General features: G+C 44.4%; 1 protein-coding gene across 13 annotated transcripts in view; it reads left to right on the top strand.

Moving 5' to 3' along the window:
* Kalrn (kalirin RhoGEF kinase) overlaps positions 1-14,705 on the top strand; it is a 636,539-nt gene that overhangs the window by 498,402 nt on the left and 123,432 nt on the right. For 7 of the 13 annotated variants that reach the window (XM_047563088.1, XM_047563087.1, XM_047563094.1 and 4 more), the window contains exon 1: positions 13,225-13,447. The exons of the other annotated variants lie outside the window; for them this stretch is intronic. In XM_047563088.1, coding sequence (XP_047419044.1) covers positions 13,363-13,447 — 85 coding nt within the window. In that variant the 5' untranslated portion in view covers positions 13,225-13,362. Of the gene's footprint in view, positions 1-13,224; positions 13,448-14,705 lie in introns of those variants that run through there. 13 annotated transcript variants of the gene reach the window in all.

Here is a 14,705-nt window from a genome sequence, read left to right as displayed (position 1 = left end):
TGCTCTCATTGCCTCACTGGCCTCAGAAAAGTTCACTCAGGCTATGGAAGGCAGTTTAGAACAGTGGAGAAAGACTGAGGATGCTGTATATGATTTACATTAAATTTGTAGTCAATTTACCTAGCATTTATTGAACCTTACTACGGACCAGATTCTGAGCTGATGCTTTAAAACTAATAAATTTGATTGTCCTCATTGTACAAACAAGGAGACTGTCTTAGAGAGATTAGGTGACTTGCTCAAATCACGTAGCCTGCATATGGTGGGCCTGGATTTGAACCCAGGCTATTTATTCCCATTCTCACTTTATGACATGTTCTAAGTCCTCCCAAGTCTGAAGGCATAGAGACAAGTCATTTAGTTCATCCTCCATCATACAAGGTTCCTCTGCATTAACCAGTCTAGCTGGATGAGAATTTGAAGAACTTTAACCCCATTACACACACCACACACCACCTTCTCCCTCTCCCTCTCACCTCTGGCCTCATGTGCTTCTTTCTAGGAGTAGGAGCAGCAATCAGAGACAGATCTGGTCTTGTGTGTGCTCAGCCCACTAATAAGATCCTTTGTCCCTAGATGGCGCAAAATGACTCTGCACAGCACTCTGGATAGCAGGCTTAGCTTGGTCCAGCTCTGATAAGGACCAGCCAACCCCTGGAGCTGGTCCAGCCTGTCCAGCAATTTCTTCAGGATGGGAGCTCCCTGCACATTCTGCTGCCAGAATCCCAAATGCCAGAAAGTTCAGGCCCCCTGCCTTTCCTGTCCCCTTTGCTATTAAAGCCTCCTCTGCCTATCAGGAGAGTGCTCCAAAAGGGTTTTTCTGACACCTTTTTTAGTATAATTCTGCATTGGAAACAACAAATCTCAGGTTTTTAGTTGACTCCATGAAGCCTAACACCATAAGAAGCTAAAAAAGTAGAGGATGAATATTCCCAAACAATTCCTTTCAGGTATGAATGAACTTGCTACAAACTATAGCTGACTGATCTGCAAGCCCTCTTCATTTGTGCAGGCTCGTGTCTGTAATTGACCAGACGTGGGGTAGCCCCTTGGAATTTGCCTCCTCACAGAAGCAGAATTTTACATGGGAGCATGGTGAATGAGGGTGAGAACAGGTGTCTACACTAGCCCTCACACACTTATCTCTTAATAACATTGCTGAATTCTTCTATGTTTGTGATAAAAAAAATAGTGGGGAGGCATTTTGAAGAAATGTGTTTAAAGATAGATGAAGACATATTGGCAGACAGTCTAAAAGGAACTCCTGGTCATTTTTCAGAGTGATAGAAAGTTAGAATTGAAACTTTCTCTTTTTATAATGGAAGAAAAGTGGTTCTTAATTACATTTAATTTCACTTCAGATAATTGGATTCTTTGGGCTCTTAGAGTCCTAGAATCAAAGAATACCTGAAGGCTGGGATTGTGGCTTAGTGATAGAGCACTTGCCTAGCATGTGTGAGGCACTGGGTTCGAGTCTCAGCACCATATAAAAATATATTTAAAAAAATAAAGTTATTTAAAACAAAGTACCTAAAAGGTGTTTGGGTTCACACCTTCCCTTAGTACAGGTAATCCCTCCTACAGTGCCCCTGATAGAGGGTCAGGCAGCATGACTTGAGCACTCCCAGGGACCAGGAGCAAATTACAACTAGAAGAAGCCCATTATAGTGGATTTTAGTGTAATTCTGATGCTGGAAAATTCCTCATAGTTAGCACTGAAATTCAGACACGTCCTGCTCATCCCTCCTCTATTCTCCCCTCTCAGACCCCCAATTCACCATTCTCATTTCCCCTCCCCTTTTCATCTTTATCTGTACCAAAGCAATACATTTTGCTCTTAAAATGTTAGATACTTCTTTCCTAAGGTATAAGCACCTAGCAATGTCTCCATAAATCTTTTAATTAAATTTTTAGAACAGAAGAAAATATGTTTAATTAAATTCAACACTCCCAACTCGTTTAAAGCGATTATTTGGTGTGTGCATTAATAGTTCTTTTAAACTCTCAATATAGAAATTTCCACAGTCCGGCCTCATCCTGGACATGGGGCATCCCCACTCTCTCATTCAGACCCCTGCCTTGGTGTCCTCCCTGGGCACAGGGCTTAGAGGCAAGTACCTTCCATTCAGAGACACTGCATACTGGTTACCTTTTTTGGTTATCTCAATAGTCATTCATATTGTTGTTTGTTCTAAAACAGCATTTTTATTCTTTTATCCATGTTTTCCTGATTTACCTCTTGGACCCCATCCCACTTCTAAAACTGCATGTGTTTTTTTTCTCTTCACATCAGGTAAAAAATACCTTTTAAAATTTAAATTAGCCTAAACTTATCCTGTATTTAATGCATCCAAAATATAGCATAAATATGTTCATTTTATTAGATCAGACCACATGAAATTTCCATTTTTATAGTCAAAATGGTTGACTATTAGTAATTTCAAATGCTTCAGTCTAATATGTTAACAATCAGCCTGTCTTTTCCTTCAAAGGGTATTCATAAATCTTTATGGAAACACAGGAGGGTCTGGTCCTCAAGTAGTCAGGCCCAGAAGAAGACAGGATGAGGAGTGAGAAACCACTTGTTTTGAGTGAAAAGTCACTTCATCTTCTTGGACTTAGTTTCCATATCTATGCACAGAGAAGCTGGTAAAATGACCATCTCATGGAGTGACTTAGATGGTTAGGTTGACAGTGTTAAGTAAAGGTGCTTTTTAAACTGTAAAGTTGGTCTTACTGGCATGCACACAACCTGATATCCTTAGAATTAAAAAAAGAAATGTGATGTAAGGCTTTACCATGGTTTGTAGTAGGCCATGGAAGAGAAGATGGGAAGTATTAGAGTAACTAAGAGTGTTGGGGTAGAGGACCCGAGTCTGGGTCCTGGCTCCACCATTGACTACCTAGCCGATAACCTCGGGCAAGATACTTAAAATCTATAAAATGGGTTAATAGTGCTGACCTCCCAGCCACTGTGCCATGGTAGAGGCAGTAATGCTGGTTTTGCTGCCTGCGCTTGCTCCCAGTTTACCTATATTTGAGTCTAGGGTGTTTTCAGCCTGCATCCTCTCCAGGGCTGAACAAGGGCTCAAGGTTTTGCTTCTGGTTTCATACATAAGTTTTTCAGAGAATCCAATATAGTCTCCAGTCTGCACCTCCTCTTTCTTCAGTTTCTATTCCTGGTCTGCCCTGGACTATTTCCCCAGTCCACCAACAGCAGGTCCATCTGGCCCTATGATTTCCCAAGAATGAAATGACCTGTTTCCCTCTTCTAGTAATTTTTTGTCTTCTATCCAGAGCTCTGAGATCATATCTGATAGGTTTGAGTTAAAAATCTAGTTTCCCTGCTTGCCCCTCTGACTCTGAATGACCTTCTCTGTTGATTAATTCTGGTCATTGAAGGTAACATCCAGGTTGTGCCCTCTTGATGATGGTTGACCTGTGTGATGGAGGGCTTTGCTGAGATTGAGTGTCAAGGTGTGTGTGATGGTGTCACTCTTCAATTCAAAGAAACGTAGAAGTTTTGTGAAAACTGCCTTTCTTATTTCCATTTTTAACTGACGTGCTTCCACTTGCTTGTATATGTTAGGATGGGCCAGAAATGGCTTCATAATTATTGATCAAGAGAATGGAAACCCTCCCAGGATGTAGTTTCAGGAGGAGGGAGACTCAAATGCCATCCAATTCTCTCTCTCTCTCTCTCTCTCTCTCTCTCTTCTCCTTCTCTTCCTCCCACTCCTCCTCCTCCTCCTCTTCTTCCTTCTTCTTCTTCTCTTTCTCTTCTCTCTCTCTCTCTCTCTCTCTCTCTCTCTCTCTCTCTCTCTCTCCCCCCCCCCCCCCCGCCTTCTTTCCTCCTTTTCATCCTCCTCACCTCCTCTCTCTCTTTCTTTCTAAGGACAATTAGAAAGTGTGCTCCAGGCCTACCTTGCTATGTGTTTGAGCTGAGACATCCTGCCTGTGGCTCCCATTCATCTAACATTACTTAGGACATCAAAGAGTTTGGAATCAAGGCCTCCGGGAGGAACATATCAGCCCAGGCCACATCCTCCTCTTCACATACCTCAGCCTGTCTGCCTCCCAGCAGAACTGAGCAGCAGGAGGCCCCAGCCTGTGGAGAGAAAGAGCTGGTTTCTCTGACTCCCTTGCAGAGATCCTGTGGTTTTCCTCTTTGTAGTTGTCTTGCTGCGGACTTAGTTTATGCCTCAGTTTATGCCCAACGTCAATTTCAGTAGCTGTATGTCCCTGCCTACTGGTGCCCACTGTAATCTGGGAAATCTGTGTGATGATGATGTCCCTTATCATCCAGGGGGATGGAAGAGAGTTTTGAATAGAATCCTTGTAAGCTGAGCACAGTGGCTCACGCCTATAATCCTGTCTTCAGAGGCCAAGACAGGAGGATCACGAGTTTAAAGCCATCCTCAGCAATTTAGCAAGGCCCTGAGCAACTTAGCAAGACCCTGTCTCTAAATAAATTATAAAAAGGGCTTAGGATGTGGCTCAATGGTTAAATGCCCCTGGGTTCAGTCCCTGGTACCAAAAAAAAAAACAAAAAGGATCCTTGTTCCTTGGCGCCTCACCAGCCAATGAATGGAGCTGAGAGCTGCAGTGAGTGCATTTGGATTTGGTCTCACAGCAGAAACCCCCTCTGATGGTGCTTTCCCAGGGAAAGCTAGAGACCGTCAGTATACAGGAGGACAACTCAGACGGCAGAGTGTTCCCCAAAGAGAAGGTGCCAATTTCCCCTTGCGCGGAGCTAGGAAGCTGAAACCACCTTCCCCCCAGAGGAACACAGGGACTCAGGAATGACAGGAACTGAACCTGGCTTGGGAGAGGAAGAAGGTGTGGTTATGGTTTGGGCGGCGGTGGATGTGCCTACCCTCTGGGCTCAGGGAAGTTCAGGGGTGGGAGTGCCTCAGACCTCGAGGAGCAGCCCTTGCTTGCCCTGGCTTGAGGAGCTCTCAGCAGTGAGATTCTGATGCTGCTGAGCAGGACAGGGCAGTCAGGACCCTGCTTACTGCCTTCCCGTGTCACCTTGAGAACAACTCCCCACTGAGGTCTGTGTAGTCTTGAAACTGCAGCCTTAACCCAGCCACGCAAACATGCATGAGAAGTCTTTCCATTTGCAACTACTGACATTTATAAGACCAGCCCTCTGCCCTCTAGGCAGTCACTGGGCAGCCTGCCCCTCTCTTTGATTTGCTGTCGAGGCAGGATTACATCGCCTAGTTTGCCTATCTTGGTCCACTAGCCACAGCAAGAAACTCTGATTCTGATATTGTATCCCCATGCCTGTCTTTGTATACAGGTGGGCAAGGAGGTTATTACATTGCCTGCCCCTAGCACAGGGAGAAGGGCCCAGGCTGAAGAACCTCAGCTCGCCTTCCAGTGTGTCTGGTCTCAACCTTGTACAGATAAAAGTCCTTCCTATGGCTGCAGAGTGATTCAAAAGGCGTGTCCTAGAACCTGTTCTCAGTCTACCTCCCATATGTTAGATTCCTGATTCTGCTCTAACAGACTGTTGTGAACCTGGTCACTTCAAACAACGCAAATGTATTATCCTGCAGTTCAGTGGGTTACAACCCTGATACAAGTTTTAACAGGCTACACTCCAGGTGATAGAAGGGCTGCCCTTTTCCATAGACTCTAGGGCAGAAACCATTTCCTGCCTTTTCCAGCTTCTAGAGACTCCCAGCCTTCCTTGGCTTGCTCCTTGCTCCTTCTTCAAAGCCAGCAGTGTTGCATGTCTCTGATCCTTCTTCAATAGTCACACCTCCCTCAGACCTCAGCAGGTAAGTTCTCTGCTTTTAAGGGTGCCTATGATTGCACTGTGTCCATGCAGATAATCCTGAACATCCTCCCATCTTAAGATCACTTAAGTCACACCTGCAAAGTCCTTTATGCAAAAGGTGTTGTATTGACAGGTCCTGGGTATTAGGATGTAGGCACCCCTTGGGAGCTCTTATTCTGCCTACCTCATTCTAGCATCCTCCTGACCAGCCTGCCTGACCCCTGCAGAGTTCTTATGTGAAGAACCAGGCTCAGTGTGTTCATTCCCTAAGATCTGGCGAAGAAACTGGCCCAAGCCTTAGCAGGAGGGTCAACAGGGAGTAATATCTTGACGCTAGGAGTTCTGACTGAGGACATCTTTAAAATCCCATTTCCTGGAAAATCTTTAAGGACAGATGAGCTAAACAACTCTCATTTGTTTGGAAGGTTGAAAATTCAGAAATGGGAGGATAGGTAGTGTCTTCCACTGGAAATCTTCAATAAACTGAACAGAGTTACATCAAGGCAAAATCCACTCCATTAAATGCATCAGAACCTCTTCATCGGACCCCATGAAGCCACATGCTGCTTCAGTTGCTCCTTCTCCTGTGGGAGGGGAGGTGGCACTGACAGTTGGAATTGAAATGCCATCCCCTGTAGTGGACACTGGGCAACTGCAAGCCCACCTAAATTGAAACTCAGTCAAAGTGATAGACTGGCACTTCTTCCTGCTCTCCTTTGGGAACACTTTGACCTACTTAGAGGTAAGCATTTTTGGAAGTGGATAGAACCTGGATTGGGTTGTTTTTAGCAACTCTAGCTGTAGCCATATTTCACTGTGATAAATCGCTCTCTCCTCCTGAGCTCAGGCCAGCAGTGCTGCTCAGCCCAGATCTCTAGAACCTCTCTTCACTGTCAGCAACTCTATCTCCCTGTCTCTCAGAAGAACATGAATGAACATTGGCCATTCTAGGGAGACACCAGGTTCCCTGTATAATCCCACAGTCTTCATCAATATTGCCTGGACCACCCCCCTACCCTGGGCCTGGTTCAGGCTAGAAGACAATCAGCAATCCTTCCTTCCTGAACAAGAGAGGCTGTTTGATGGGACGAGCTGGGGCTTAACTCTCTTGAAGATAAGTGACACAGCTAGAAAGAGGCAGGCAGGGGTCAAGTGGGCAGGTGCAGCAGACACATTTCTAGGGCAGTGGTTGAAATCATGTCAGATGACCTAAATGATGTTTAGCCATTGAAGTCCAGGAGCTGTCACCAGATGGATGGTGGTACCCAGGAGGCCAGCAATGGTACAGTGGTTACTAAGCAGAGACAGTTAGGGATTACTATGCATAATGCTGGCCATCAGGCTTTTTCTATAGACATCACTATATCACCTGGGGATTGTTACCCACCTGGAATTGCCACAATTTTGAAGAAAACATTTCAAGTTCAAATTAAATGTAGTATCAACACACACATTGCACCTCCTCTCTCTAATCTCAAGTGCTTCTGTCACCAATGACTATTGTCTCAGTTCCTCTTTCCACATAAAGAAGAAACCTTTACCTTATGTCCAGAACTTGTCTGTCTCAATTTTCTTTTAACTGCCAAAGAAAATCAAGCCAACTGCTTCTCCTAGAATTCACCCTGTCATTTTTCATCTTTACTCAGGGAACTCGTTATCCAATTTATATTTCCCATATAAATTCCCCTATAGAGGTAAGTTCAGTGACTTCCAGGTAGTAGATGTTCAAACACCAACTACTTGTTGAGTAAATGATTAATACTTAGCTAAAATTGTATGATTTTAAGCCACAGACACAAATGGAAACCAGGACTGGGTTATTTGGGAAAATATTACCATCTGGGTATCAGTAATCAGGCAGATCAGAGATCTGAAATCCCCACAAGGAACATGCACTTAGCTACTGAACAGCATAACACGGGCAGAACGCCAGTACCGTGGCATGAACCTACAGTTCTAGCTACTTGGGAGACTGAGGTAGGAGAATCACTTGATCCCAGGGGCTTGAAAGACCAGTTGTGAGAACTGAAGAAAGACATGTGTTCTTCCTAAACTCTACCAACTTAGCTGAGACTCTTCCTGAAGAGTGGGGGACCTTGAGTCCTGAGACTAGCAGTTCTCAGATCTGACTCCACATTGAAACTCCCTGAATAGTTTTTTAAAAAAACTATAGATATGAATCTGAATCAAACTCTGGGGTGGGTGCTAGGGGAGAGGGTCCCTGCAGGTGGAAGAGGTAGCTGAGTGAGAAATTGGAGAGGGGATGAGGCAGGCAGGGCCTGTGTTTCATATTCACCAGGAAGCACCCTCACAGCCTCCACTGAGCCTGTGAACATCTCTGAGGCTGTTCTGTAAAAGGTCTGTAGTGTACTTGGCACAGAAGGAAGGTTCTCATGTGAATCCTAGGCCTGAGTTGGGGCAAAGTTGCTATTCCTTATGTGTCTGACCTGGACTCTCACAAAAAAAAAATGTGGAAAGTGCCATGATCTAGAAAACTTCTGTCTTGTAGATCTGAAGATAATAAGCCTGAAGGAAAAAAAAAGTTGGGCATATGTCTGTTGATGGAAGGGGCAGATGCCTGAGGTCACAGTCCAGTGTCACTGAAGCTTGTGGCTAACCTGGGATGGAGGGGTAGGGGAACAGGCAGTCCCACTAGTGCCCAATGCCAGGCCCAGTGTTAAGAAATCCTTGACCCAGTACATCTGCAGGCTAAGACCAGGGATTCTTGGTGTTCCTTGTTGGGGGAAATAGAAATGAGACAGAAACTGAACTTGTAGGCAGGTAGAAAGTCCAATTCATATAAATGAACTTAGGCTACAGCCATCACTGGAGACAAACTGTGCCAAAAATAAGACTGTTTCCAAATAGCCACCTGTTTTGGAAATTAAGAACAATCTAAAGATATTGCTACAGCTCAGTGGTTTTCAGACTGAATTTTGGGAGTTGGTTGCGGACTATTTGAAAATCCCGAAATTAGGAGGTATTCTACTGGCTTACACAAAAAGGCATGTACTCCCCCCCCCAAGGTAAGTCCAGGGAAGATAAACTTTTAGGGAAAAGTACATCTAATTGTTGAGGCTATATCACTAGAAGTCTCTCTCATTTCTCTCACTCATCAGGTCTGCACTGGTTTCGTTCCCAGGCAGCTTCTCCAGCATGGCTTGGATATGGCATGATAGCCTCCTACTGCTCTAGGCTAACATTTCACCAACTTTGAAATCTTTTGGGAAGAGATTTCTGCTTTCCCAGTAGCTCTTACTAAGGTTTATGCTCTTTTATGAACTTGGGTCATGTGCGAAGTCTCATCCAATCCCTGTGATTGGTGCTCATACTTTGGAGTGTGGGGTAGGCAGGGAAAGATGTCAACCACACCCAAAAACATAGTCTGGGAATGAAGGAAGGATGTTTCTTCAAAGATCAAGAAAAAAAAGAAGAGGACCTGGATGACAAATGGGGTAAAATGCACTACATGAGTGGTTCTCTAAGTGTGGCCCCTGTACCAACAATGTCAGCATCCTCCTTGAGAACTTGTGGCAATGCAGATTCTCAGGTCTCACCCCAGACCTACTAAATCAGACACTCTGGATTTGAAGCCCAGTAATCTGTGTTTCATGCACTTTCCAAGTGATTCTTATGCATACTTAAAAGTACAAGCCTTATATAGAACAACTTCTGGAGATGTCCACAGGCCCATGTCACATTAGTGGTTCACAAACTGTAGTGCATATTACAAACACCTGAGAAAACTTAAGCTCACTGATGCCCAGCTGTACCCAAAGTCAATCTGAATCTCAGGGAGACTAAGGCACTAAGAACTAAGGTTCTCAAATATCGTTCCACCCTGGAATATCTGTAGCCTCAACAAATACTAATGATTAGAATTTTTTAAAACTCTCTGACAATTCTCATTAGTGCCAATATTTAAAAACCATTACCCTTCACCATCCCTTCTGTGTTAGTCATTTTTTTATCATTCTGACCAAAATACCTGATAGAGACAACTTGGAGGAGGAAAGGTTTATCAGAGATTTCATTCCACAGTTGTTGGTTCCATTGCTTTGGGCATGAGGTAGGCAGAACATCATGGTGGAAAGTCATGACAGAGAAAAACTTCTCAGCTCATGGCAGCTAGTGGGGAGAAAGAGAGAGACACAGAGGGAAGAGTGGGTTCAAGGACAAGATATAGTCCCCAAGGGCACATCCCTGCTGACCTACTTTCTCCAACCATGCCCCTCCTAGTCCACAGTTTCCACCATCTCCCAGTAGTCCAGTCAGTTATCTATCTAAATTATCTTGAAGACATTGAAATGTTTAGATACAGGCTGGAGGAGCTGGGCACCTATTTTCTTGAATCCCTCAACTTAAAATTTGGGTACATATCTGACATTTAGTCACTTTTCTTTCATATTCTTGGTAAGTCTGTCCTAGGGGCTAACTTCAAAGAGACTAGAATGGGTATTGTTCACTAATGCAGAGCCAGTGCCTAGAACAGAACCCCTCACAGAGGAGGTACTCAATAAGTATTTGCTGAATTAATGGAAAGGTCTAGAACCAGTTTCTCAGTGGTGCTTAGGAGTTCCTTCTGAGGTGCAGACGTTGGCAAGTCTCATTCTGGAATGCCTGCGAAGATGGCAGTGGGACCCGCTGGTTATTGGTCTATGCTCAGCATGAATCTCCAGCATAGACAAAATGTGTTGACCATATCAACTTAAGAGGGGAGAAGTTCCTAATGTTCTTATGTCTTTATGTTGAGAGTAGGATAGATTCCTGGGTTATAAGGACCAGTGGAAACATGTCTGATGGATCCATTTTGCATATATAGAACCAGCCTAGAGTGTACTGGCACTCTGATTTCTGAAGTAAAAACTGGATCTTCTTCAAACATCTCATTCAAGCCCGTGTTCTATAAGATGATATCATCAGCCTCTGTCAAAGGATTGTGACAGAAAAGTGATCTAGTATCATCTGAACACAAAAGTTCAAAGGAAGACTTTAAAAAAGAACTGGTTACTTATTAAGCAAATTTATTTATTTATTTATTTATGTGCTTATTTATTATAAAAAATAATAGAACTTAGGACTGCCCGTGAACTAAGCAAGCATTCTACCACTGATCTACACCCCCGACCCCTAGCCCAGCAATTTGCTTCATTTGGTTTGGTTTGGTACTGGGGATTGAACCTACGGGCACTTAACCACTGAGCCATATCCCCAGTCATTTTTGTTTTTTATTTTGAGACAGGGTCTTGCTAAGTTACTTAGGGCCTCACTAAGTTGCTGAGGTTGGCTTTGAACTTGTGATTCTCCTGCCTCAGCTTCCCAAGTTGCTAGGATTATAAGTTTGTACCACCATGCCTGGCTCAGCCAGCAATTTTGAAGCATGTTAAATTCCTATCAGAATATTCTACATTGAAATATCACATGGTATTGCATAAATATGTATAATTTTTATGTGTCAACTTAAAAAATTAATTAAAAAACAAAAATAAAGAATGCTCAAAGGGTCCAAAGTTGAGGGATGGATGAGATATTGACTCTGGGACCGTAGTACCCATGCTGTGGATCACAAGCAAATAAGTTAACTTTTAAAAGGGCTGAGGTAACAGGAAGTTTTTTTTTCTGGGCTTCCAAATCTGTGTATCTGTTGTCTTTGGTGATGGAAAAGAGAATGAAAATAATAGTGCTGGTTGCCAGGGGTCAGAAGTGGAACACAGGGCAGCTCTGTGAGGATTAAGCGTCCTTCAGTAATTCAAACTGGCAAGAGAAGACTGACCAACAGCCAGGATGGTTCAGGAATCAGGAATCTTGGGTGTAGGCTGCCTGAGCCATTGGAACTTTCATTTTGCTGTTTTTGCATGTGTTAGAAAGAGCACCAGAGGCACATTTCCAGCCTGATAATAAGATGATTTTGTAACTCTCTCTGGGACAAGCCATCAAAGCGGTGACAGGAGGAAAAGTAGAGGTATGATTTTGACTCTAGATTCTGCTGGGCTATGGGGTAAAGCTTTCTGGAGTTTCTCTTCAGAGTTAAACCATTAAACCCTCATCATAGTTCATTCATTCACTTTCCTCAAATGTGAAGTGCACCCTACTTTATAAGGGTTTGTTGTTGTTAGGATAAATGAGCTAATGCAAGGAGAATACTGTGGAAATTGCTTGACTTATAACATTTATGCTTAATGAATATTAGCTATTATCACTCCCTATCATGCCACTATCATTTACCAAGCATCTACTGTGTCCTAACCATGTGACAGATGCCTTGACACATAAACAGGTCCAAATCTAAGCATGGTTCACACTGGGAAAGGAAACCCCAAATCCTGGCAACTTCTAAAAGTTTTGTCCCTTGCCAATCTTTCATCCAGATGGGAATTAGTTAGTTGGGTGATCAAACTTATGGTTTTTATTCCTCTCATAAATTCCCTTTTTTTCTGATGAATAAGTCCACTTTATGACTGTTATGTGCTTCCTGTAGGCCCATTTCCCTAAAGCTGGACACAAAGAAATGGGAGAGAGACTGTGAGTGATAACATAATGCAAAGGTCCAGGTTGGCTTCAGGAGACTTGAAGAAAGTAAGCTTGTGCCTCTTCTTGAGACACACACACACACACACACACACACACACACACACACAGATTTAAAGAGGAAAAGCAAAGAGATATAGATCTACAGGTTAGTACAACAGATTCCCAGGACATGTTGCAGGGAAATGGTAAATGGAAGTCTTCTACCATAAGTAAAATGTTTGGAGATTCTCTATAAGCATTCATTTATCTGGAACTATTAAATGTCACCTGTGTAAGAGTACTGCCATGGATATCTTTTAAAATTCTATTAGCAATGCTGTAACATAAGGATTTTTTTCTATTTTTTTAAATGAGGAAAATAAAGATCACAAAAGTAAAGTGACTGGACTAAGGTCAAACAGCTAGTTGGTGGCAAAACTGAATTCTGAACTTTGGTTTTATGATGCCAAACCCAGAATGCTTTTGCACAACATCATTCTGGCCTGGAAGCCAATAAAGAAATGAGGAACTGTTATCATTGTTGAAAGCATTTTTTTAAAAAAGAAAGAAAAAGGTTTGGTGAAGATGTTTTTAATACATTGAAGATGAGGGGAAGGAAAGAACTAATCTGTTAGGGAGAAAAGGCATTAAGCCAGCGCTCATTGTGGTAGCTTTTGAGGGGAGGAAACTGCACATAAGCACTGTTTTGTGCCCGGGGCTCTATGGGACCGTGCTCCCAATGCTTACGGGTGCTCACAGCCACACGCAGCGTTGCATAAGGCTCAGTAACCACTGCTGGCCGGGTCTCCAGCAAACAGCTGGACCTTGGAGCTCCGCCCCCCTTAGGCCCTCCTCCCCGTCGGGTCCCGCCGGGCCCCGCCCCTCCTCCCCAAGGTGGCTCCGACTCCCAGTAAGTCTGAGCTGTGGCCGCGGTGCGGGAGAGGACAGCAGGGCGGGAGCGCGGGAGCTGGTCCGGGAGCGCGGCGCTGAAGTTTCCCTCCGACTGCGCTCTCACCCCTGGCTGGCGCCCGTGCCATGCGGGATATCTGGGACCACGCGACAGCATGAAGGGCGGCGACCGGGCTTATACCAGAGGTCCCTCTTTGGGGTGGCTCTTTGCTAAGTGCTGCTGTTGCTTCCCTTGCGGAGGTGAGTGACTGTTGCCATGGGTGCCTCATTTTAACCTGGGTGGTGAGGCTGAGAGGCAGGGAGGGAGAGAGGGAGGGAGGAAGCGGGAACTATAGGGGAGGCTGCTGGGGTCGGGGGATGCGGGGGTGGAGGACACAGGGCGGCAAAGAAAGAGGGTTTGCTGTGAACCGCGTTCATTTCAGTTTCCCAGGCAGAACGCGCGCGCTCTCTTGGTGAGATTTTGACTTGGATTCGGAGCTGCAGTTTGGGGACGCAATTACTTCCCAGGAACTTTGGATGTCAGGGTGCCAGCCTGCTGCGGAGGGTGGTGCGGATGCGGAGGGTGCGTAAAGGGACTCAGAGCTGGAGTGTCTCAGAAGTGGCAGAGGGGCACTTCTCTGTTCATTTACATATGGATCTCAGCTTCAAGGCTAACATGACTCCTGGCTATAGGAATGTGTTTGACACTTGTGTCTACACCAGGAACTATTTTTGCCAAGTGACAATTTTCTTATGGGACTGGAGCTTGGTTTTCTCTGCCTGGGCGTTCACAGGCCAGCGTGAATTTGTAGCTCTGGGCCAGAGGTTGGCTCATTAATTAACTGAGAACTCTCTTTGTACCCAATTAGGACTGTGTTTAATTATTCTGCTAATTTTAATGTCGCTGAGGAGACTTGCAGGAAGCAACCAATTTCCCCAAAGCAGCCTGCAAATCAGGCAAATCAGGAGGGTGAGAAGCATCTTGGAGGAGGCATTATACATTGTGTAGCTTCTCCTGGGGGAAAAAAAAAAGCTGGACCTTTCTGGAGAGAGGGAACAGTTGTCTCCAACACTGTTCATGTCACTTTAACACTTCAACTGGGTGAGTGGACAAGAAAGAGTGTTTTGGTGCAATTAGAAGTGAGAACATAGGCTCTTACTTGACATTTGCCCCTTTAAAAAGTTTCGCCTATGGGGCCTCCCCTCCAGTGTCCCAGCCTAGATTCCCATCCTCATCCGGGTAACATCCAGATGGAACTTCTGGTCGAGTTACTGGTAAATAATCATTCAAGTGACCCTTCCCCGTTCTCTGTGTCACACACACAATATATAGCCTTGACAACTTCTCCAGATTTAGGGTTATGAAAACTAATTAAATCTCTAGGACCTTTCCCTGGGTCATTAAGGTTCATAATCCCAGCATTAGAGTCTTTCCATCTCTGCATTAATTAGAACAGCCTGGAACTGTGTGGTACCCACTTCTAAACGTCTGAATTTAGATGGTGAAGCGACCCGAGGG

This window comes from Sciurus carolinensis, chromosome 9 (genome assembly GCF_902686445.1).
Source record: "Sciurus carolinensis chromosome 9, mSciCar1.2, whole genome shotgun sequence".
In the NCBI taxonomy this organism is placed as follows: Eukaryota; Metazoa; Chordata; class Mammalia; order Rodentia; family Sciuridae; genus Sciurus; species Sciurus carolinensis.
This window is presented reverse-complemented; position numbering and strand designations above follow the sequence as displayed.